Source organism: Protopterus annectens, chromosome 6.part1 (genome assembly GCF_019279795.1).
Source record: "Protopterus annectens isolate FY-2018-M chromosome 6.part1, PAN1.0, whole genome shotgun sequence".
NCBI classification, from domain to species: domain Eukaryota; kingdom Metazoa; phylum Chordata; order Ceratodontiformes; family Protopteridae; genus Protopterus; species Protopterus annectens.
The window spans coordinates 326471741-326497490 of record NC_056738.1 but is presented as its reverse complement, the minus strand read 5'-3'; the positions used below and the strand labels follow the sequence as shown (position 1 = coordinate 326497490).

The 25750-nt window shown below is 44.5% G+C and overlaps 1 protein-coding gene across 1 annotated transcript in view; it reads right to left on the bottom strand.

Annotated features, from left to right (window-relative positions):
* The window catches only part of WDR74 (WD repeat domain 74), a gene marked incomplete in the record, with an annotated part of 481100 nt that overhangs the window by 219335 nt on the left and 236015 nt on the right, over positions 1 to 25750 (bottom strand). The window contains 1 exon segment of the mRNA XM_044075744.1: positions 7192 to 7247. Coding sequence (XP_043931679.1) covers positions 7192 to 7247 — 56 coding nt within the window.

The following is a 25750-nucleotide window of genomic DNA, read 5'->3' as shown; positions in this document are numbered from 1 at the left end:
GGATGTGAAAACACAGGTGGATCAGTGTTGTATGCTGCCGAAATTGCTGAAGCGTGTATTTTTATGGAGGAATAGGAAAGTCCATTATGCAGCATTTCTGCCAAGTATTCCAGTATCTGTGGGATGCTCAATACTGATGCATCCTGTCCCTTGTTGGTATTCCAGATGTTGAATCTCTTCCATTTGGCTGAATAAGTCTTTCTGGTGGAAGGTCTGCGTGCTTCCAATAATATCTGTTGAACTTCCTTGGAGAGAGAGATATGGGTAGAAATCATGGAACCCTCCAGGCTGTCAGCTGCAGAGTTTGCAGGTTGGGATGAACCGTCCTGTAATTGTGATGAGTCAAGAGTAGAGGCCATTGAGGCAGGGGCCACGGGTTGGTGCAAGTTATGCTTCTTAGTAATGGATACCAGTGCTGTCTTGGCCAATCTGGAGCTATTAAGATGCCTTTCGGATGCTCTGCTTTGATCTTCAGTAACACCTTGGCCATTAATGGTAGAGGTGGGAATGCATAGATTGTTAGAGAGTTCCAGCTGAATGAGAGAGCATCTATTCTCCAGGCTTGTGGATGGTGTGTCCTCGAGCAGAACTTTTTCAGATGATGATTGAGGTGGGAGGCAAAGAGATCTATGTCCGGCCTCCCCCATGCATGAGTTATTTGAGCAAAAATGTCTGGATGCAACATCCATTCGTGCGGGTCCAGGATGTTTCTGCTTAGACTGTCCGCCAGAACATTGTCCCTGCCCGGAACAAACTGGGATTGCAGCTGTATGTTCAGTTTCAGGGACTTTTCCCAAAGGGTCATTGTTAGTCTGCAAGGGGGTTAGAATCAGTACCTCCCTGCTTGTTTATGTACCACATAACAGTGGTGTTGTCTGTCTTTATTAGCAGATGGCCTTGTTGAAGATATTTTCCGAAGGCCTCGATTGCATGAATTACTGCTAACATCTCTTTTTGATTGATGTGTAGATGTACTTCCTGGGGGGTCCATTGCCCTTGAATGCATCTGCCCTCCATGTGCGCCCCCCATCCATGGTCTGAGGCGTCTGTTGTAATGGTTTGGCTTGTTTGAGGTTTGTTGAAAGGCATACCTTTGTTTGACTGGCTTGCTTGGGCCCACCACAGAAATTCCCTTTGTAGGCATGGGATGAGTGGGATAATTGCTTCTAAGTTGTGGCTGTGTTGAGACCATAAACCTTTTAGGTACCATTGCAGCTTTCTCATGTGTAGTCTTGCCAGTGGAATCAGTAGAATGCAAGATGCCATGAAACCCAGGGCCTGCAGGATTTTCCTTGCAGTCATCTGGGTGAGCTTTGCTAGGCTTTTGAAGTAATATGGTAATCGTTCTTGCTTCTCTTCTGTGAGGTAAGCCATTTGTGATTCTGTGTCTAGTTTGGCTCCTAGAAAAATTATTTGTTGGGATGGCAGTAGTCTTGATTTTTGTAAGTTGACTGTGTATCCCAAAGCCTGTAGTAAGTAAATGACATAATTCAAGTTTTTTGCCACGGCTTGCTTGCTGTCCACTTGTATAAGGCAGTCGTCCAGGTAAGGGTATATTTGTATCCCCTGGAGTCTGCAGTGCGCAATTACTGATGCCAGGCATTTTGTGAATACTCTGGGCGCAGTAGATAAGCCAAAAGGCAATGCTGAGAATTGATAATGCTCTGACCCTGCAAGAAATCTGAGGTATCTTCTGCAACTGTGTCTGATTGGGACATGCAGGTATGCCTCCTTGAGGTCCAGAGTAACCAGCCAAGACCCCTTGCCCAGCATGGGAAGGAGTTGCTGTAGCGTCAGCATTTTGAATTTTGGTACAATGAGAAAAGAGCGGACAAGTCCAGTATAGGTCTCCATTGCTTTTCTTTTCTTGGAACAAGGAACAGTCTTGAGTAAAATCCCTGGCCTTGTTCCTGAGGAGGAACCTTTTCTATTGCTTTGATTTTTATCAGCTTTGAAACTTGTTCGAATGCCTCTGCCCTTTGATTTTGTGGCAGGTTTGGCATGCCTTGTCTTGTTGGTAAAGTATGGAAGTGGAACCTGTAGCCTTGGTCTATTATGTCCAGAATCCATTTGTCCTTTGTTAAAATGTGCCAATTTTTTGAAAATAAGGATAATTTTCCGCCTAAAGGTGCTTCTCTTTGAGCCTTGGTCGGCGGTGTCAAAGTCAAGTCATTGTGATTGTCCCTGTGGAGCAGGGGATGTCCCTGCGCCACCTCTCTGATTAGTCGGTTACCATTGGCGTCCTCTGTAGGAGCCTCTGTATTGCCCTCTTCCTCGGGCACGCCTGTTTTTTCCCCTTTGAAACTTGTCAGTGTCTGGAAAGGACCAATTCTTAGAAGGTCAATTCCTGCTGAACCTTGGTGGCTGAACCTGGAGGAAATCCTTGACTGTTTGCACTGATTTAGCCTTTTCCTCAATTGATTTCAACACATCCTGAGCATTAGCACCAAATAGCTTGTGTTTTTCCAGAGGTGCATCTAGAAGCTTTACTTTAACATGATCTGGCAATGCCTGTTCTTTCAACCATGCATGTCTACGACTGCCCCTGTCATAGCTGCCCTACATGAAGCTTCCAATGCATCATAACCACACTGAAGAAAATGATTGCTAACCTGCTGAGTGTTATGGACCAAATCCTGCAAGGCCTTTCTATCTAAAGGCTCAGGAGAGGCTAACTTTTTCTGCAAATCATCCATCAAGAAATCCTGATACTGAAACATATGAAAAAGGCAATTAAGGGCTCTCATGGCAAGTGTGGTTGAGGTATAAACTTTTTTGCCCCACCTCTCCAGGGACCTAGCTTCCCTGTCTGAGGGCAAAGGATTTTTGGCCGTGGATAAGGCCACCCCCCCTTTGGGCCCCTGGGAAATTGTTTCTAGATCAACAGAATGGGCCTTAAAGAAATGTTTGTGAGTTTCAGGAACCCTGTAGTATCTGTCCGGCTTGACAGGAGCAGGGGGGAGAGAATCAGGAGAAGCACTCGAATCTGAGTACACATCATCCAGTACATCTAACACTGGAGGGATAGCTAAAGGCCTGTGTTGGGGAAGCTTGAGGAAGGTACGAAGCCGTTTCCTGGAGTCGGAGAATTCCTGACTTTGCCCCTGAAAATGCTCTCTCACGGAGTGGATAATTTCCCCAAAAGAAATATCCTCAGGAGGAGAGGCAGAAGGAATAGATTCCTCCGCATCAGAATCCTCGTAGGCCTGGAAGGACTCTTCCTGGGTATCTGAGTGATCAGAGTCACCAGAGGCTTCATCAGAAGAAAGGGTGTCTGTATGCTCAACCCTGGGCCTTTTGTCAGAAGGTGGCTGAGAACCTCTGTCAGGATGGGCCTGGGAGCCTCTGATTAAGGAAATTAAATCTGCAGCTAAAGTCATGATTTGTTTATCAGTAGTGGGCTGAGGCAAAGCTTTAGGAGGGTGAGACTTAGCCTGGCTGGCAGCCTTAGCACATGTGTAGGCCTTCATAGACATAGACATAGGGGGCCTAGCTGCCCCACGTGCTGGAGTCACCTTGTCCACCGGTATGGTTTCAGGCAAATCTTGGGCTTCAGTTTCTGGAGGAAAATCAACAACCGGCACCGGCGCAGGCTCCGGGACCGGAGTGATCGGTAAAGCGGTGTCGTCGGTCCGGAGCGGTGGAACAACCGCCTCAGAAGAGACCAATGCACTCGCGGTAGTTTTTGGCGTGGTGTTGGTGGAAGTCGCGGGCTGAGGATGTCGGTCCCGGTCTTTCCGTTTTTTGGAAATATGTGGTGTCGGTTGCTACGACGGCATGGTATAAGAGTATTTATCGCCAAAAAAGTCTTCAGCGAACTCTGCCCGGTGCCTGAGTGTGCGCTTATTGAAGCAAGCACAGGCAGCACAGGCCGAGACGTCGTGGTCTGGGCCAAGGCAGGGGAGGCAGTAAGAATGGAAGTCCTTATGAGGTATTTGTTTACCACAAGACAAACAGTTATTGACTTTTTCAGTTTTTTCTGACATCGACTGAGGCAAGAAAAGGTTCCCCAACGGGGTACTTAGCTTTTTGATGACTTCGGATACGTAAAACACAGGAGCTGACCGACTGCCACTTGCGAACTGCTTCTGCTTCGGGCACCGCGCAGCAAGAAAGACTGAGGAAGATGGCGTCGGCTGATGCTTTTATACCCCAGCCGTTCTGACTTCGGGGAGGAGGCGACATCAGCCGACGCCGGACCCAGACTTTGGAATCCGGCCGACCGAGGGCTGCCTGAGGCAGGACAACCCATATGTAAGGACTGCAGTTGCATTCTTGAAGGACATCAGGCCAGATAACAGAATTGGAAGAATTAGTATAAGGGTAGTGAGTAAAGATAAGTCAGAAAGAAGGCCAATTCAGTTGTTCCTAGTTGCAATAAGAGAATGTCAAGTGTAGGGGCCTTAAGTGGCTGTGAAGAGAGATATAAGTGGTAGTAGCCTAGGGTAACAGTAAGAGATACTCTAGTTGGGGTTAGTACAGGGACATAGCCAGTGGGTTGTAAGGTATGACTTCAGTTTCTTTTTAAATAGAGAAATAGAAGAAAGAGATGTGACTGCACTAGGAAGTAGGTTCCAGCTTTTTCCCCACAGTGTTAGAGAAAAGGGATTCTCCTGCTTTACTGTTAGGTTTATGCGTAGTTTGTTTGCAGAGCGCAGGTTTGTTAGATTTTTATATGGGCTGATTAGACTTGTGAGAATTGGTATATTGCCTGGATAATACAGGATTTTGTGGGAAATAACCAGTTGGCGAAAAAGAATTTGATTTTGGAATTCTAGCCAACCCAGTTGATTAAGATTTAGGCAGTGGTGGGTTCTGAATGGGAAGCTGGTAGCAAATCTGGCAATGTTGTTATAAGAGGTTGCCAGCTTGTTGAGGTTGTTTTAGATAGGTTCGTATATATAGGAGAGGCATAAAAGAGTGTTGAGATTAGGTGGGTGTGGGCAATGGCAGTTCTGGCATTGGGAGTAAGGAAGGGTTTAATTCTATAGAGAGAGACTAGTTTTCGGTTAAGTGATTTTATTGTGGTATTAATGTGTCATAGTTGAGGTTATGGTCGATAGTCACTCCTAAGAGTTTAGTGTTAGTAACAGGGGCTATAACTGTAACATTGTTAGATTTAATAGTGAAGTGAAGTGGGGAGGATTTTTGTGTGGGAGTAAACAGCAGTAGTTTAGTCTTTTTAGGGTTAAAGAGGAGACAACGCTGTAAAAAAACATTCCTTTACATGCACAAAGACATTTTGGGTGAGGGACTGCAGTTATGAAGGATCTGTAGCGGAGGATATTAGTGTGGTGTCATCTGCATATTGTATGGATATAGCATGGGGGATACTAATAGATAGATTGTTTATAAAGACAGAGAATAGAAGAGGACCCAAAATAGAACCTTGAGGTACACCAAGGGAGACAGGAAGGAGGGAGGACACAGTATTGTCCCAAAGCACTGCCTGTAGCCTGTTGTCTAGGTAGGACTTAAGGCTTGAGTATTGATGGAAAGGGACTTAAGTATATTCAGTAGTAGTTGATGGTTAACCATGTTGAATGCTTTTGAAAGATCTATAAAGATAGCAGAGGACAAGGTGTTATTGTTACTTTGTTTGTTAATGAGGTCAGAAAATGATAGTAGGGCAGTGGTGGTGCTGTGGAAAGGTCGAAAGCCATGTTGAGAGCTAGCTAAAAGGTTATTATGGAGAAGGTGGTCTAGAAGTTGCCGGTGAATACATTTTTCCATAATTTTAGCTATGGGAGAGAGAAGAGCAATTGGACCATAGCTGGAAAGTTCAATTGAGTTATCACCTTTGTGCAGGGGGACTATATGAGAGACTTTCCAGATGGTAGGGATGGTGCCTTCAGTAATGGTTCTATTGATTAGGATAGAGAAAGGGTAGGCAATAACTTTAGCTGCTATTTGAAGACACTTAGCAGGTAATCGGTCAGCAGAGGGGGTAGAGGGTTTAAGTTTCTGAAGGAGGGTACAGATCAGGGATGTAGGCACAGGTTGGAGTTGGAAAGTGGGTGGTGAGTTATTTATGGAGGAAGGCAGACTTATAGGATACAGAGGGCAACAAATTAGCTAGAGACTGGATAGTTTCAGTAAAGAAGGTGTTGAAGGACTCAGCAATTTGTTTGGGAGTGTGTTGTGTACCACCAGATGGGGTAGGTGTTCTAGAGTTGCCTGGATGTAGGAGTCCATTGATACCTGACCAGAATTTCTGTGGGCTTTGTTGACTGGATTGTTGAAGGTGAAAGAAAAAATTTTTTTTTTTGTCCTGAAGTACTGATGCCTTAGTCGAGTTTCTAAGCTGTTTAAATTTTAGATGATCAGATGGGTCTTTGGAGGTACGCCATTTGGCCCAAAATTTGTTTCTTAGTAGCATATTTTGCTTAGATTCCTTTGTGAGCCATGGAGCAGTTTTGGTACTGTTTCTAAGAGTACGAGAAGGGGCATGGTGGTCCAAGATTTCAAGGAACTTAGTATTGAAGTATGCAACTTACATAATGCTGGACCTTTCTACTTTTTCCTATTTTCTGTTGCATGCAGGCTGATTCATGGCAATCTTAAATTACTACACAAGAGTAGAAATTATTACACATCATCTGTTACTCACACTAAAAACTGTGGTTACCTGGAATATTTGACCAATTTAACCTCACATTATATGTGCACTTTTTTCACTTTAGAGCAGGCTGTATGTGGAACAAATTATCCTTGCATGCTAGAAATGTAGAGAGTATTTTAAGTCTTTAAAAGGGACATGGATACTCAGTTTAGTTTGATTGTCTTTGAACCCGAGTTAAGCAAACTCTTAAATTGCCCCTCATGAGGATTTTAAGTTGCATTCAATACAATAAACACTTACATGATTTGTATTATTTTCCACAGTGCAAGAAGATGATGCAATGGTATCAGCAAATGCAAGCAGAATCAACTGTCGTCGTCCCCCAAAAAAAAAACTTCCTTGCCCCCCAAAACAAGTCACATGGATGCTTATGTCACTCCTCCATTGTGAGATCTGGCAAACAAAACCAAACACCAAGCATGGGTCAGCAGTGTCATATGTGGGAGCTCTCCCCTCACTGGAAATACGGCACTCAGAAAGGTATCATTTTCATGGGTACTGCAACCACAGTGACAAGACTTAAAAAAAACAGCAGCTTGTACTGGTAGTGGAAATGTGATTCAACTTACCCTTTCTGAGATCAATGACTGCTATTTGCCCATGTGTATTTCCAACCACTACGTAACTAGAAAAGGAAAAAGAACAAAAACAGATTGTTTAATATTAAATCTATGTAATAAAGACTGCATTGAGCTAAGCAAGATGAAAGCAAATGAAAAGAAGATTTGATGTTGAGGCACACCCAGCAAACATGCAGCAAAGCATTTCAAAAACGGTGTGTTTAATAACAGTGAAATGTCACAATTCTACATACTCTGTTAAGTTCCAAGTTGGTATCAGAACCAAGTCGTCTTCAAGGTTTACTGCTAGTTACTTAAAGGCTATGTATTAAGATTGTGTGGAACTATGTTAAATGCCTCGTGTAGCAGGCTCATACTTGAAAATTCACTAGTACCAAATATATTAGCAACATACGTGAGACTGTAAGCAAAATGTTCAGCATAACACACAAATCCCAGGGTAAAAAAAAAATGTTAACTTTAGGAGACAACTGACTGCTTTTATATAAAACACAATTATAAGTTTCTCCAACAAAATTCATTAACAGGAGTTGTATGACTTCGATTTGCCCTGCCACTGTAGTAAATGTTCAAAACCCTAATAGCTGACAAACAGCTATACTAATACTTGCCCTCCTTAGGGTTAAATCAAAATGTTGCTTCCATGGCATGACATACACATCACCACACAAAAAGAAAGATCTCATTAACTGAAAGCTCCTGATGACCAGGAAAAGTGTGCTGTCAGTTACAGTATTTTAATTAACCAATATCTGGGTGAATCTTGGGCTGCTAAGTATCTTCCTTTATCTCTTAATGCACCATACACATCTCTCCCTCTCCAGATCTTCAATGCTATGTAAAGAAGATGGATGATCATATAAAAGGTCCCATACTGCCCCTTCACAGTTTCTACATTTAAAAGGCAGGTGCACTGATCATCATTATGCAAACATTCCTGATAAGTTTCCTATCCTCTTCCTTATTTAACTGAATCTCCTGATGGGCTGCCATTGAGACTTCACACATTTTAATCTGTGCAATAATTCTTGCTCGCTCTCTCTCTTAACTGGATTAGTTACTTCGTTCAAGTCTCAATTCAGCATTAACATCTTCTCCTGTACTGATTGAAAGACCATATTATACTAATTGTCTCTATGCAATTTTCTAGATACCTATATCTTAGGTTCACAGGTTGGTACTAGGCTATCGGCCCTAGGGCGCATACAAGCCTAGCCATAACAATTCCCTGGCTAAATACCCCCCCAAGTCTAAACCTCAAAATGCACTCTCTCGAGGCACTCCTAAAAATGGAGAACATCGATATCTGTGCAGTAAGTGAGACCTGGTTAAAGGCTCCAGAGAGCACCCCTGCAATACCAGGCTACAACTCTTTCCACACTTTTCGGCCATCAAATCAAGACCGAAACACTAAAGGTGGAGGAGTGTCCATATTCACCAAGGATATTCACACCTCCAAGCTAGTTGCCCAACACAATGCATCTAAAATTCTCCAGGTGCAACTAACACTAGGTAAGACTACAATCCAAATTGTAGCTTGCTACAGATCCCCCACCATGCCCCAAGATTCTCACTACACCTTTCTAAACATACTGGAAAATATTAAGATACAACCAGACACCCTAATACTGGGTGATTTCAACTACCCTGCCATTAACTGGGAAAACTACTCTGGTACCAACACCTTTTCCCAACGGTTCTTGGAATTCATAAATTCCAATGCCCTGGATTAACTAATCCATTGTCCCACCAGGGGCACCAATATCCTAGACCTGGTCCTTACCAACATGGGAGATAGATGCTCCACACCAGTGGTCACCCCCTCATTGGTCAGGTCTGACCATAAGCTAATCACCCTTGACATCCACATCCCACCCCCACCCCCCAGTAAGGAATCCTCTGTAAAAAAAACTTTTCCAAAGCCAACTTCATGCTACTCAAGTCAGAAGTGACAAACTTCAGGACACCCATGCAGATGGGAGCTGAAAGTTCGACTGCTGAATCCTACACTAAGGCTCTGTACGAGCACATCCACTAGTGCATAAATCGTGCCATCCCAAATAGAACCAAGAAGCTCTCCTCCAAAAAAAGGAAGCCAATCTGGTGGTCCCCTGCCATAAACAAACTATACAACAGAAGGAAGAAACTGTTGCAGAAAAGAGGAAAATCCCAGGATGCAAAAAACTCCCTTACCAGCCTCAGTAAGAAGCTGAGATCCCTCATAAAATTCTCCAAAGCAAGTTACGAAAATAAAACTGCTGAAGATTCCAAAGACAACCACAAGGCATTCTATAGTTATGTCAAGAATCTACTTGGCAATGCTCATATCTGCTCTGAGCTACAACAGAATGGCATTAAATATACTGATCCCAAGGATATTGCCAATATCCTGGCAGATCGATTTAGTGCCAACTTCACCCCCCTCTCACTCCTAAAGTGCCCATCTCAATACCAAAAGATTACCAAATTCCGGTAATAATGGCCACACAGGTAGAAACTGCACTGTCCAAAGCTAAGAATACAGCATCCATGGGACCAGATGACATCCCGAGCTGTGTACTACATGAACTACAAAATGAACTGGCACCTCACCTAAGTATTATGGTTAAACATAGCCTCACCTCAGGCTTCGTGCCCATTGAGTGGCGCACAGCTACAGTTACCCCACTCCACAAAGGGGGATCCACCTTGGATCCCGGGAACTACCGTCCCATCAGTCTGACGAGCTTAATCTGCAAAGGCATGGAATGCATTATCATGGAACTTATAAACAAAGACATTGGCAACCTTCAAACACTGGACCCTACCCAGTTTGGGATCATGAAGGGCCGATCTTGTCTCCTGAACCTGATTTACTTCTTCGAATCAGTTTCCAGAGCTGTGGACAAGGGTAAGGAGGTCCACAAAGCCTATCTGGACCTCGCCAAGGCCTTTGACACCATCCCCCACTCTGGAATCACAGATAAACTTACTAAGCTGGGCATAAATCTCTACGTCACTTGATGGATTCCCAAATGGCTTACTGACAGAACCCAGACTGTAAAATTAGCCGACTCCAAATCCAGCTCCAGACAGGTGACAAGTGGAGTACCTCAGGGTTAAGTCCTGGGACCGCTCTTGTTTAGCATCTACTTCTCTGAAGTACAGGCCAACACTAAGGGACTCTGGCTAAGAAAGTTCGCAGATAACTGCAAACTGGGAGCCATTATTGAATCCCCAAATGATGTAGATATTCTACAAAAGGGCCTTACAGAAACAGATGCTTGGTGCCAGAGCCATGGGCTCAAGCTTAATTCCCTGAAATGTATAGTTATCCCCTTTGGGAAAAACATGTACCTATGAATTACCACATAGGTGGCAGTACACTAAACACCGAAAGTGTGATGACAAACTTAGGGACACAGGTGGACAGTGGTCTCACCTTCGATAACCGAATCACCACAACAGTCAGGAAATCCTTCTATGTGGCACACCTCATAATTAAAGGGCTTTTCATCCAGAAAAAAGGATGTCACTGTCCCACTGTACTCATCCCTCATTAGACCCATTATAGAGTACAACGCCCCATTTGATATGTACTCTCTGCTAGCCAAACATGACTGCTGCAAAAACTTGCCATATCACAGATTTAATTTGAGCCGAATTACCCACACAAACCTACTCCCTATCTTTTGTCACAAAAAATGCTCAGTTGTCAATTTATCAATCATTTTTCAAAAAAGGCACCATTTACACATTACTCATTTATTCACATCTGTTAAGGCACTTTTTTTTGGAAAAGTGCTGAATTTCAGTAGGATTCTCTCTCTAGATAAACAAAAGCTTCATATTTCTAACATAAAATCAAATTACAGATCACATAATCCTTCCTTATCTCACACTGGGTAGCACCCAACAGTAAGTGATAAGCACTGTAGTTCTATATAGGTGGATTCTCTTTCCGTCTTCCATGCAAGACACAAAAGTTAAGCTGAGGAGAAGGAAGAAAGCCAGCAAAAAGTTATCAGTGAAGCTGAGAACTAGATCAGTGGTAAGGAGGCACTGGCATAAGGCACTGTGTGTGAAATTAGAAGGATGCAGAGGGTTGACAGGGGACAGGAGCTGAAAACAGGGCAGCAGAAGTTTAGTAGAATATAGTAAGTATTAAAGGGGCTAAAACAGGGCAGTGGTAAATTAATAGAACAGTTACAGTACTTTGGCTTGTATTAAAAGGTAGGTAGTGGTTGAACAATACTACCTGGTTGCCTAACTAAGTGCAATGGTAAACTACGAGCACTCAGAGGAGTGGGGAAAGAGCCTAGAAGAGTAAAGGGAGATAAAATCCATGGCAGACTGCTAGCAAATGCATGCAGGGTTACTATACAACAGTGGTAGGTATAGGATTATATTTTTATTTTACAATAGGGTATATACACGTTTAAAGTTAGTTCTTGGGGAGGCAGAGTGGTTACAGAAGCACTGCAAGATCCCCTTAGGATGAACTTTACAAAAACAGCAATAATAATAATCACAAAGAAAAACAATACCAGGTAGTACTTACATGCGAGCACAATACTGGGGATTCCTATGAAGCAAGGCAGAAAAGCTAAGTCAAAAGATGGTGCTTTTCTACATCAAGTTTTTTGATACTTCTGTAATTAAGCAGGAGTGGGAGGGAGGTGTGCAGGTTCAAGGTGGGGGAAGGGGGGGTAGACACAAAGTAATACAAGGTTGTGAGTCAGAAAAACTGGACTAGGCCAGCTGCTAAAAAGAAAACAGGAAAACCAAGCTAAGTCGATTCCAGGTCAGTGTAGTGCAGTATCTTCCGAATAACTACAAATCTTATGCTACTAAGCTAGTACAGTGCGGTGAAAAGGACGACCACTTCTACAGGGAAAACAACTGAAGTATGGGTTGCAGGTACTTAGGTAAACTTTTTCCAAGAGAAAGTAGTTTTAAGTAATTGACCTAGGAGCACAATAGGAAGAGAAAAATGGGAGGACCAGTAGTGTGCACACATACAGTGAATGGGGAAAGTCTTCAGTTTAGAGGACAGATTAAATATAACTCTAACATACACTAGTGTATCTGAAAGCACTTTAATGTTCCACTGACGCAGGGTCACACAGTGTAGGGGAACAAGACAGCCGTGGGTTGAATGGAGGGTGGCCAAGACACAGGATGAAACTTTTGCTGAGGGGAATGCGAGCACACTACTGGGGATTCCTATGAAGCAAGGCAGAAAAGGTAAGTCAAAAGATCTGGCGCTGCCACTCTTCTTCAACTCCATGTCTTTCCTCCTCTGCTTGGGGTGCTAGAGCCCTGAGTAATTCCTTGAACTGTTGTACTTTCTCTACAGTCAACTTCCAGGTCTTCAGCCTGGTTTCTGTTGACCTTAGAGCCCTCTCTGACCACTGCTTGCAGCTGATTGTGGTGACTAGTGGTTTATGCTGTGGGCTGACTGTTTCACTGGGGATGACTTTGCAATCATGGATTCTACCCCAGTGCCTTTTCCTTACTAGAAGGAAGTCTACCCGAGTTGCATGTTGGCTACTCTTGTATGTGATCTTGTGACAGTTTCTCTTTCTGAACCATGTGTTGGCTACTATCAAGCCATTTGCCAGACAGAAGTCTAGAAAGGCTTCTCCTTTATTCCTGTTGCCCCAACCATGTGGACCAAGGCAGTCCTCATATCCTGTTCTGTCTGTCCCGATATATGCATTCAGGTCACCCATTATCAACACCAATTCATGTTGTCCTGCTTTATCTAGTAGGTCCTGCAACTGCTGTCTGAATGCACTCTTTCTTCACTATCACAACCCTGCTCGTAGGGCATAGGCTGAGATTATGAATACTGACCTATCATTACACTGGAGTCTGATTGCCATGAGTCTGTCATTAATTTTGATACATAACCACGTGATGAGCTGCTCTTTTCCTCTGTGAAGCTGTTGAGAAATCTTGGTCTACAAATATTCTGCTCTTGCCACACACACATTCACTTAGAATTCATTTTCTATTGCCAGTGATATTTTCTGCTTTAGGAAAAATGCATTAAACCACAATAAGACTTGTTTTTGGTAGCCTAGGACCAGTCTCCATGCTCCACAGTGGTCTCTTCCAGCACTCTCTTGCTCTACTAACTCATCCCATTTACTTAGCCCTTTCAAAAATGCCCAAGTCTTCCACTTCCAAATTTTGAGATGCCACTAGAGTGCAGTCTCTCCTGCATAAATCTATTCTTATGATTTATTAGGCATTCTTTTGCAAATTCTTCACCTTTAATGAGTCAGCCTTTAGCTCCACGTTCTCTTCTCTTAAAGCCCGGATTGCACTGCAGTGTTTTGATAAAGTTGTACTTACTTCCTGTGGTCTTCAGTTATTCACTTGGATATAAAATGTCTAATCTTTTATTCATTTTACACATTTCGAAGAACGCATTGGTCAATGTGACCTCTAAATCTACGTCCGAGTTTCTGACACCTCCTAACTAGATAGCCTAAGCCATGCCCGAGTTACCATTCTGGACTGTTTTCACCTAGTAGCAGTTACTTGTTTAGCAGTAATTTTCTTTTATGATGGTGTACACACACACACACAAATATTTTGTAGAACTTTAAATATTTTTTTAACATAAAAGGCTGTGTCCACTGCTTATGCCACGTTGAACAGCATGCTGATAGCATATGAAGAGCACCAAAAGCACATAGTGGTCCTTTACCTAATCTAGTCTCAGCAACTCAACAGGTAGTACACAAAACTTTGGCACAGAAGATCAGAAGGCTGTCAGATTAAATTTTCCAGTACTCACTGCAGTGCAGCAGAAGGGTGGTGCTGCACCCCTGAGTGTGTTGTCCTATGGACGAGACATTAAACCAAAGTCCAATCTGCTGGAGATAGTGGTGGCTCAGGAGATACAAAAGATACCACAGAACTTATCAAAAAGAGTAGGGGAAGTTCATTGGTGCCCTGGCCAAATTTCCTCTAGTCATCAGGAATTCCACCTTGGGTCTCCCCTATAAAGAGGCCATTGACTTAGCCAGACTAATCTGGTCACAGTATTAATACATAAAATAAAAGCAATGTCCCAAATGAAGATGGCATCAGACAGGATTGCATCATATCACACCATGACATATACTGGCTCAGAATGCTGCCCATTTCACCTGTTTGTTCATAACCAAGTACTAAGCTATTGGTCCTGGGATCTATATAAGCCTAGCCAAGAAGGTTCCCTGGCTTTCGCCACCCAAGAAAATTATTTTCCTGTGCCCTTGTCGAGCAGCGCCGCATAAGTGATCTCCGGGGTGTTTTATCAAAATGACTGTCCATTTCTTCTCTGAATGTTGTCAGTTTTTCAATGAAGTGGATTTTTACTAGGAAAGTTCCATACTTCAATAGTTCTCTCAGTGTGCAGTGATGCAACTCAGAATTTCTATTCAGAGAGCTGATCGAATAATTTTTAAGACATTCTAACAGAAAGTCATCTCCTTAAGCCTTAAATACAAAAATCAGACCTCATTTAAGATTTCTACAGACAAAGGACCCAGGCTCTTCAATCCTGGAGTACATTTCCTATCTTCCATTCTTATACTTTTAAATTTTCAGAATTTCTATTCAGAGAGCTGATCAAATAATTTTTAAGACATTCTAACAGAAAGTCATCTCCTTAAGCCTTAAATACAAAAATCAGACCTCATTTAAGATTTCTACAGACAAAGGACCCAGGCTCTTCAATCCTGGAGTACATTTCCTATCTTCCATTCTTATACTTTTGCAGTTATTTGCTAAGCATACTCCAATTTTACAACATTTTAATTATTTCTAGTAACCGGGTAAGATGACTGGCCCAAACACCCTTTCCAATCAGGACCTGAGCTTGGAGAGCATCAATAACAAATATCACAAACAGATGAAGGTATACATAGTACTAACACAATACATAATATTTAAATACAATGACAATACTTAGTAATCCAGTTATACAAGTGCAACATTCTGACAATAAAGGACACTTGAATACTGAATGATGTGTGTTTTAGAGATGTTGGAGTGAGCAACATATTGCTGTGCAGCAACCTTCTACCTCCTTAAAATACATACATCACTGGTATGTTTATTCTAGATTTTTTTTCCCTGGGGGAAAAAATCGCTGTTCTAGGTGTTTGGGTTTGTAAGTTTTCACTTACATGGGGTCGATAAATCAGCATTCAGTTTTTTAAGAGTTCGTTGATTTAATATAGACCCTCTTTTTAGGAACACCAACACAAATTACATTTACCACGTAAAGATATGTGTGGTTCATTTTAACAGAAGTGGGAACTTATGGTTTTGAGATGAATGTGTGCGTGTGGGAAAGTTGACAGTATCAGCAGCTTGATCTGGATTGCCCTGTTGGCTACTGCATTGATATGCCCTCTGCTGCCCTGCAGTAAATGACAGGATGGAGATGGAAAGTACAGCAAATATTATTTTTCTAGTGATTGTCATTTTTTTTCATAAAGTCAAACAAAAGACTTTATGCCCGAGTTTGCTATTAGGCATTCCAAACGTGGTTATTCAGACTAGTTATTAAGTCTGAACAGTTTCACAACATTTGTCTGAAAAAAAGGCAAGATTGTAAAATGGTATGTTGGTACTGGACTAGAGTGAAATACACATTTGCTGTATCTCAAGCTATTGCGAAATTATGTTTACTTGCAATGGGCAGTGCACTTCAGTAACAATGGAGTCACCTGGTGTCCCCTTAAACCACTCCTCCCCTCTCTTTCCAACACTTCAAAACTAAACAAGGGTAGGGAAGTTAACAGAGGCACTAGCCCCCCCCCCACACACACACACATACACACACACACTAAGAATCCATGACAACCAGTACTTGACCATCTGAAGTAACTATGCACAAGTGACTCAGAACCTTGTGCAACTTGCAGGTATGTAAATCACTTATAGTGAACTACTGCCCACTGCAAGTAAGTATCGGCCACGAATACCAGAAAATCCATACTGACAAAAATGGCAGTGAGAAAGTATCCAGGTGCATGCTGTTTATTCTAAGGTAACATGGCACATGCACATGCAAAGAAGTGGAGTCATCAGCAAAAGCATCAACAATTGCAATCCTGACAGAAAAACAGACTGGCACAGACTGCCAAACCTGCCATTCAAGATGTTCACATCCTAAGGAAAGCAGGAGTTTTTCAAAGAGGATGGAGATGCTGTATTTCTTTAAGGAAGAGCTTGGCTGGCCTCTGCCAAACCACAAACACCATCTAGGTCATAATAGGCTGCACCTACGAGCCATCTCTGCTCAACCATGAAATAACTGCATCCCAGATAATACAGATGCCTGAAACAGTTCAAATAGTACACCTGACCTCCCTCCTCAAGCATGGGATGAACTTCAGGTAAAAGAAAAGGCTTGGGGAGGCATAAGTGGAATACTTAGGAGTGGGGGATCAAAAATAGGCGGATAAACTATCTGACGGTTCTGACACCGAATGCCCTCATTAATGGGTCTGTTATGCCCCTGCACTGGCCCAGTAATCAAGAAGCCTCAATCCTCACCACTAGCACCAGTGAGGGACATGCACATATTAATTGTTTGGCAGTGGTAGGATACCCACATCACATATTAATTGACTGTGGTGAGGTAGTGGTGTGGATAATGAATTCCTGTAGCTTGTGTACAGTGATCACTGAAGGTGTTTGTACTCTTACTCAGCCACACAGTGAACATTCACAGTTCATATCACAATTGCTTTATTTTTTTTTTGTTAGCTTAGTTAGTCAAGGAAAGCAAGCAACCATGTCAGCAGAGGAGTATGACAAGCTGCCAGGAAGCCAGGCTAAAGGACTAGTGCATGCCAACCTGACTGAAGCAGACATGACTGCAGCTTTAGTCACAGCTGCATCAGAGAATAGCAACCAGGAGGACAATCAGACTTGGCCATGGGGATGTACATCTCTCAAATGGCAACTTAACCTTTCCACAGAGGACTTAAAAAAATCCACCTGGAGTTAACAGACTTAAGCTAGAGGCCAAGCGTTTGGAAACAGAGGCAGCAGAGAGACTGAGTTGTCTAGAGACTGAGGAAAATGAGAAACTGCAATGTCTGAAGGCTGAGGAAAATGAGAAACTGCTATGCCTGGAAGCTGAAGAGAAGGAAAGGCATTGGCAACATGAAATGGAGATGCTGACTCTTCGCAAGAGTAATGGAGGTAATGGGGAAGGGAGTAACCAAACTCCAGTAGCAACAAAAGTCAATATATTTCTTCCACAATTTACAGAGGGGGATAATTTTGACAGTTTCATTCATATGTTTGAGTGGGTATGTACACAGTATGATGTTGACCAAGGGCTCAGGGTACGGTTCCTGACTCCCATAACAAAGCTGTAACTGTAATGTCCAAACTGTCTGATACTGACTGTTTAAATTATAATGCTGTAAAGAACTGTTTGCTAGAATTTCTTTTTAAGTTAACACCTGAAGATTATAGGAAAAAGTTTTGTGAGCACAGACGCAAGGCAGATGAAAGTGTGTGTGAATATGTTGCTGAACTAAGCACTTATTTTCATAGGTGGGTGAGTGGATGTCAGGTCACCACTTTTGAAGGGCTGGCAGACCTTTTGGTGAGGGGAACAAGCCCTTAGCACTTTGCCTGAGGACAAGAAAATCTGGTTAGCTAATAGACAATGCACAACTGTAGATGAGTTTGGGAAGAAGGGAGACCTATACCTAACAAGCAGGGCATCATTGCACAGGAAAGGGACACCCAGTGCTGCTCATGGGTCTAAGGGAACCCATGGTGGGCAGCCCAGACTGCCCCAACAGAATCGGCAAGTAGCAGGGGAAGACACTAGTCCAGGTACATGTACAGGACCTAGGGTTAAATGTTTTAAATGCAACCAGTGAGGCCATGTAGCATATAGATGTCCACGGAGGCAAGGTGGGGAACAAAAGGTGGGAGAGCCAGTAAGTGGGAATGACAAAATGCCAACAGTAGGTTGTCTCAAGACAATAAGGGTACCAAACTACCAGAAGAGGTTATATCCTATTTTAGTGAATGGGAAAGAGGCCATTGCTAAGAGAGAGACGGCCTCTGACCTAACCATTGTAAAGCCTGCAATGGTTACAGAGCAGCACCACTTGCTTGGGCAGCCTACTCCAGTCAGAGCTTTAGGAGGGATCCTATTCCAAATACCTTTGGCTAGGGTTCACCTTGACTGGGAGGGTGGAAAAGGAAACCAGCAAGTAGGTGCGTCTGAGGATGTTCTTACAGATGTCCTGACAGGGAATGATTTTGATAATGCAGTACCGTGTGTGCATGCAGTTACATGCAGTCAGGCATGGAGACAAGCATGTGGGTCTGGTAGCCTGGGGGAGACCCAGATAGATCGCACATTTGCAGCCAGGACTGATAAGGTGGTTACTTCAGGGAGGAAGCTACCTTGTAACAGTGAGACTGAAGGTGAGCCACAGCTGCTTGTGGGTACTGATGTTTCCTTGGACAGAGTAACTGCAAGGGCAGAGGTGAGCAGTAGTACCCAGGCTGACAGTGAGGCATCGCTCTCAGAGGATACCAGACTTCCGGTAGAAGGGGAGCTGGGAAGGGTTACAAACAGAGAGTTGTGGTTTGTTTAGAGATATTGAAGCTCTTAGAGTACTTGCATATGCATTTGGTGACACTGTACAGGCCACTCTTAAATAGCCTTAAAAGTCTTGGTCACACTTACCATTTGGATTACAGTAACATTACACAGCAGAATTGGTCACTCTTTGGGAAGGGCCTTAGAGTAGCTGATAAGTAAGAGTGGTTGGTGGCAGCTGGTACTACCATATAGTCTGGGCAGAAGGGGGCATAGCTAGTGAACCTGTGCCAGCCTTCCCCAGGAATATTTGAGTGCTTGTATATAAATCAAATCTCAAAGTGTGTGTGTGTGTGTGTGTGTGTGTGTGTGCATGTGTCAGCTACATGGGCAGGGACACAAAACATTGGTTGGACAGAGGGTGCTGGAAGTTTAGGGTTGACCACTTGGCTGAGATCTTAACCCTATAGCTGTGCCAGTGGGGAGTCTTATTGGGGATCTGGAGAGAGAGGGAAAAAAACAGCCCCAGACTGACTGTGATCTCTGTGTGCTCTTACGGGGAACTGTACTTTACTGTGTGTGTACTTGTTATCCTCCCAATGTGCACATCCCTCACTAGTGCTAGTAGTGAGGATTGAGGCTCCTTGATTACTGGGCCAGTCCAGGGGTGTCACAGGGTCAATAATTACACTGACTCTCAAGCAGCAAATATGGAACCACAGCACAGCAAAATGTCTAATGATCAGAAGGCAAAGTCCTGAAACACATGAACCAAATGGAAGCTTGATTCATAGTGTAGAGGTTAAGACAATGCTTGATAAGGGAACCAAGGATCTAGTGAACATCTCACAAATGTCTACAAAGAAGAGAGAGAGAGAGAGAAACACTGCTGAAGCTAGTACTGGAATCAACTATACCTCTACTGGATTGGCTTTTGACAGCGGCACTTTACAAAGACTGATGTCACCTGCTGGAAAGAATAAATGCAAATGGCAAACCACTTGGAAAGGGTTCACTTGGTGACTGAAAGCCTTTTCCTCACTGGGGAAAAAGAGGTAAAACAGATGTTAGGTCTTTCTGAAGATATGCACCCACTTCAAGTATAACCTGAACTGGTGTATATAACGGGTGTTATAAGCTCTCAGCAAGAAAGCAGGAATTAAATGGGACGGATTCGGGACAGTTCAGAAACAACTTTTGGGAAGAAATGTGGGTTGGTCCTAAAGGAAATCCATCTCTTCTGAAAGAAAAAAAAAAAAAAAAAAAAGCAGACAGTTCCTATACATAAGAGCCTGGATTATTTACATCCTATGAACAGAGGTGATGTCACCTGTAAAAAGCATTTTTCAAGACATTAATATCAATGCTGACAGAAAAACAGGCTGACAGACAAACAAACCTGTTAGTCAGGACATTCACATCCCAAAGATGGCAGGAGTTCTTCAAAGGGAAAGGAGATGCAGTATTTTTTAAGGAACCACTTACTTGACTGGCCACTGCAAAGCCAGAGAGCCTATCTAGCAGGTCATAATGGGCAGAAAATAGAAGTTATGTCCTTACCATAACGTTTCATGTGGAGTGTTCATCTCGCCTTTGTTCTTACACCTGGGCTCGGAGCCGATCCTCGGCTCCGTGTCGGCCGCTTGGCAAAGCTCTGCATCGAGAAGAAGCTTGAGACCAACCTAACTCTCACAATCCCCTTCTGCCTTTACCTCAGATATAGTTTGCTAGCAAACCAGAAGTCAACAGAAGAGAATATAACACATTCATGCAAAAAAACATAGCTGAAATATAGCCACAACAACTGACCAAGGCATAAGCAGGAGAACCAAACCAGACACCTAAACTGGACGTTCTTCCTGAGGGTGGGAGGGTGGGAATGTAAGAACAAAGGCGAGATGAACACTCCACATGGAACGTTATGGTAAGGACATAACTTCTATATGTGAGAGTGTTCAATCTCGCCGTTTGTTCTTACACCTGGGTAGCATCCCTAGCTCCATGTTCCTGAGGAACTCACGGGAGAACGTTCCTGAGCACAGTGGAACCAAAGGTTGCCCTGTCCCTAGAAATCCTGTCTACTTTGTAATGAGTAATGAATGTATGTGGTTTAGACCAAGTGGCAGCCGCTGAAATAGTGTCTAACGGTAGGCGGGCTGCATGAGCCAGGGATGTAGATACTGATCTTGTAGAGTGCCATTTGGGCTTGACAGGTAAAGTTTGCTCAGAGGCAGTATAAACAAAAATAATACAATCGGAAAGCCATTTGGAAAGGGTTCGTTTCGTAACTGCCATACCCTTCTTGCTGTCTGCAAAGGCTATAAAGAGCTGGTCTGTTTTTCTGTGATCCTTTGTTCTATCCAAGTAAAATTTGAGTTGTCTATGAACATCTAACTTGTGTAACATATATTCCAACTTATTGGAGTGGTTCTTGAAAAAGGTGGGGAGCTCAATGGACTGATTAATATTATTAAGAGCAAACTTTGGGAAGAAAGGATGGATTAGTGCGAAGAGATACTCTATCAGGGTGAAAGATCAAATAAGGGTGTTTAACGGAAAGAGCTTGAAGCTCCGATACCCGTCTGGCCGATGTGATAGCCACCAGAAAGAGGGTCTTCCATGACAAAAATTTCAAAGGACAGGAAGAGGCTGGTTCAAAGGGTGGTAGCATCAGCTGTGATAAAAGAAGGTTCAAGTTCCAAGGTGATGTAGGACTTCTAACTGGTGGTCTAATATGGAAAGATCCTTTTAGAAAGGCCTTACAAAGTCTGTGAGCCATAATAGGAGCCCCACTTTCTCCCACATGAAAGTTTGAAATGGCAGCCAATTGCACTCTCAAAGTGGCAGGAGAAGCTCCTTGGTGGAACAGTTCGGCTAAAAACTCCAAGACCCTATTAAGAGGAGCTATTACGGGATCAAATTGTTGTGTAGTTGCCCAGTGCACAAAACGCTTCCATTTACTAGTGTAAATCTTTGTAGTGGAAGCTTTATGAGAAGCCACCAGAATATTTTGAACTGCAGGGGAAAGAAGATCAGACCTGGCTAAGAAGGGAAGTGGAGCAGCCAAGCTGCTAGTCTGAGGGAGAGTAGCGACGGGTGGGGAGCCCCTGACGAGTGGGTCAGCAGATCCGGCTCCGGGTCCAGGATCCAGGGTTCCCGAATTCGGTGTGCCAGAAGAAAGGGAAACCAAATTTGACGAGGCCAGAATGGGGCAATGAGGATAATTGTCCTTTGCAGGTTGTTGGCTTTCTGTAGAAATTTTGCAATCAGGGGAATAGGAGGAAAAGCATACAGGAGACCCGGGGGCCAATCGTGAACCAGAGCGTCCCTGAGGACTTCCCCTGGAGGGGGTAATAGGGCAAAATAGCTTCTGCATTTGGCGTTCATTGGAGACGCAAACAGATCGCAGCAAGGCTGGCTCCACTTGCGAAAAATTTCCTTCGCAATTGATTGTTTGAGGGACCACTCGTGAGGTAACAGGATGGCGCTGCTCAACCTGTCCGCTATGACGTTGGATAACCCCAGGATGTGCGTTGCTATCAGAAAGCGACCCGTGGACTCCGCCCACTGCCAGATTCTCATGGCCTCTCTGCATAGTTGATAAGACTTGGTTCCCCCTTGATGTGTTTATGTACCAGACTACGGACATGTTGTCCGACTGAACTGCAATGGTCCCTAGAGGAAGAAGGGGAGAAAAGTGTTGCAACGCTAGAAACACTGCCCTCATCTCTAGAGATTGTACTCCAAATTGGACCATTTGCCTTGGACTGTCTGTCCTTGAAAGATGCCCCCCCACCCTATCAGGGAAGCGTCCGTGGTCACCGTAGCTGTCGGCGTGGGTAGCACAAATGGTCTTCCGCTGGAAAGATTGCAACTCTGAAGCCACCAAGCCAGGTGCGATTTGCAAATGTTCGTGATGTGAATTTCGTGCGTCAGGGGTAACTGTTGGAACGACCATTGTGCAAACAGTAGCCATTGAAGAACTCTCATGTGCAGTCTTCCCAAGGGTATACAATGAGGAAGCTGCCATGAGACCCAAAACCTTCAGAACCAGTTTTGCTGGGGATTTTTGGATAATAGGAAGAGATATATGGTTTTGAAGGGAGGCTATTCTTACTTGAGGAAGCCTTAGGATTAAACAGCAGCGTATCAATTCTGCTCCTATGAATGAGATATGCTGTGATGGCTGTAGTAAAGATTTTTGAAATTCTACGGAAATTCCGAGATGAACACAGAGTTGTAGTGTGTAATCCCTGGCCTGAATCAGTCGGCCGGTGGTGGCAGAAAGGAGCCAGTCGTCCAGATGAAACACCTGGAATCCCAGGCGTCTCAAGTGAGGCGCTACCACTGCCATACATTTGGTGAAAACCCTGGGGCTGAGGTCAGACCAAAGGGCAGGGCTCAAACTGAAAGTGACTGGCTCCCAGCGGCGCAGAAGTGATCCCAGGACGCCTGGCCATTTTGATGTGGTAGTACGCGTCCTTTAGATCTATTGAGCACATCCAGTCGTCCTTCTGTAAGAATGGAAGGATCGATTGAAGCGTGACCATCCGAACTTTTCTTTCTTAATGAAGGTATTGAGTTTGCTTAGGTCCAGAATTGGCCTCCAGTCCCCTGTCTTTTGGAACTAAAAGAACCTTGAGTAAGTTCGAATCCTCTTTGGTCCGCTGGGACTGGTTGGATGACTCTTTTTTCTAGCAGCTTTGAAATTTCTATAGCTGCAGGGCCTCGCAGATGGGGTACATCTGGGAGTCTTTTCTGGAATTGGGGCAATAGGAAAGGAATTCTGTAACCTCTGGTAACAATGCTTTTACCCAATTGTCTGATGTAAGACTTTGCCAGGCCTGAGGGTATAAAGCTAAGCGACCCCGACTGCCTCCAGAGCAGGACAGTCGGGCCTCCTCTCAGGAGTGCTGGAAAGGTTTCCGGGAGTGTATCCCTGTCACCTTGGTTTTGCGGACCCCTCTGCCGCCAGGGTGACGTCTTCCACCTCTGCCCCCTTCTCTGCCTCTAGAGGGGGCATCACCCTGTGTGCCTGGGAAAGAGCCTTGGGGTTTTTGAAACCACATTTTTCCACCACGTTGCCCTTTGGGGTACGGTCTGGATGGGGTGGAAAAACGGACTCCGACAGCAGACAGAGTCTTTCCCTCTTGCTCACACCGGGTAAGGGTCTCCTTTACTTTTGGGCCAAAGAGAGTGGCACCATCAAATGGGGCGTTAGTAAAGGAAGACTTGAAGGCTTCCGCAAAGGAACATAAGCGCATCCAGGATTGTCTGCGAAGAGCAATCGCTGAAGCCGCTGCCCTACTTGACCCTTCGGCTGTGTATGAGATCAGCCTCATGGACGAGTTTGCAATAGATGTAAGGGTATTGAGATGTGCTGTAACTTTCTCCGAGACAGCAGCATCTGTAGTACCCTGGAGGGTATCTCCCAACTCTTTGATTAGATCCCTCTGTAACTGTGTGAAATGGGTCAAATAGTTCAGGGATCGCATGGAAAAAGCCGCTGAACTAAAAATGCGCTTCCCATACCTGTCCATAGTCCTAGAATCTCTGTTAGGCGGATGGACAGATGAGGAAGATTCAGACATCTCCTTTTTCATGGCCGCTGCCACCACCATAGCGTCCACTGGAACTCCCTTTGTTAGATAAGCCTTGTCTTGGGGGGGCAGTAATATATTTATTAGGCTTTCTAGGGACTGGCTCCACCGTGTCAGGTGTCTCCCACGCCCTCCGAGCAATCAGTTCCATCAACTCATCGAAGGGCGGAGTGACCCAGGAGGAGGAAGGGCGAGCACCGAATGCCTTCAGCAAGACTGACTCATCCTCAGAAGGGGGTAGGGCTTGCCAATCACCTCTCTGTTTTAGGATCTCCAGGATGTCAGAAAAGGAGACATCCTCTGAGGGTGATTTTGGGGACCCTTCTGACTCATCTAAGTCAGTGTCCGATGTCAAGGATTCTTGTGGAGAATCCAAGTGTCTCCTCTTACACAATCTTTTCCTCGGAACTTCTTCGGAGGGAGCATCCGATGAAGCCTCTGAGGAAGAGGGGGCACCCTCTAGGGGTGGCTGAGACACTGGTGCTTGACGCTTAGATGTAGCCATGGGTGCAGAGGAGGATAACGGACCTTTATGGGAAGGAGAAGCTGTTTCTGCTGAAGTGGTTGTCTGAGTAGACAACACCTTCCTCATGAGGTCGAAGGCCCCCGGGTCCCGAGTCGAGGTATCCCCAGGTTCCGAAGAAATCGGAGGAATCCCCGAGACAGGCACCGATGGCATCGACCCCGAGGACGGAGCCGAGTCGATCCGAGCCGAGGCTCCGAGAGGGAGAGTCGGAACCGAAACATCGGTCCGACTCTCAGTACCCGATCCAAGGATGGATCTTCGGCTCCGAGACTCCGGTGCTGAGTCCGTCGGAGTCGAGGTGAACGGTTCCGACCGAGAAAAAGACGGTTCCGGCACCGAGGGCTCCACAATCATCAGATCAGCCTCTCCCGGCTCCGAAGACTGGATAGGCCTCGGAGGAGGAACAGGTGGAGATAAGGGAAGGCCTTCGAGTCTCGACACCAACTGGGAGGAGACAGAGATGAGTTTGGACAAGGCCGTATTTTCCATCAATTTCTGCACCACGCGGTCTACATCGGTGTCGGAGAGGGGCCTGGAAGAACGCGTCAAAGGAATCGAAGACGGAGCCGACCTCAAAAGTACAGGAGGAGGAAGCTTCGTCACCGGTTCCAAGACTCGAGGCTCGGTAACTGACAAAAGTTCAACACTCGGCCCCGAAGTCTGTGGAACCGGTGAGCGAACTTTAAATGAAGAGCTCGGAGCCGATGACATGGGCTCAGATGTCTTCGATTCCTTCGAGGATTTAGATGTCTGGTCCGATGCATCCAGAGCCTCTTGGAATGCAGGCTTCAAAAGGCCCCTATCCATAAGTTTCCTGCGCCTATCTGTCATGACCCTTCCACTGAAAGAATG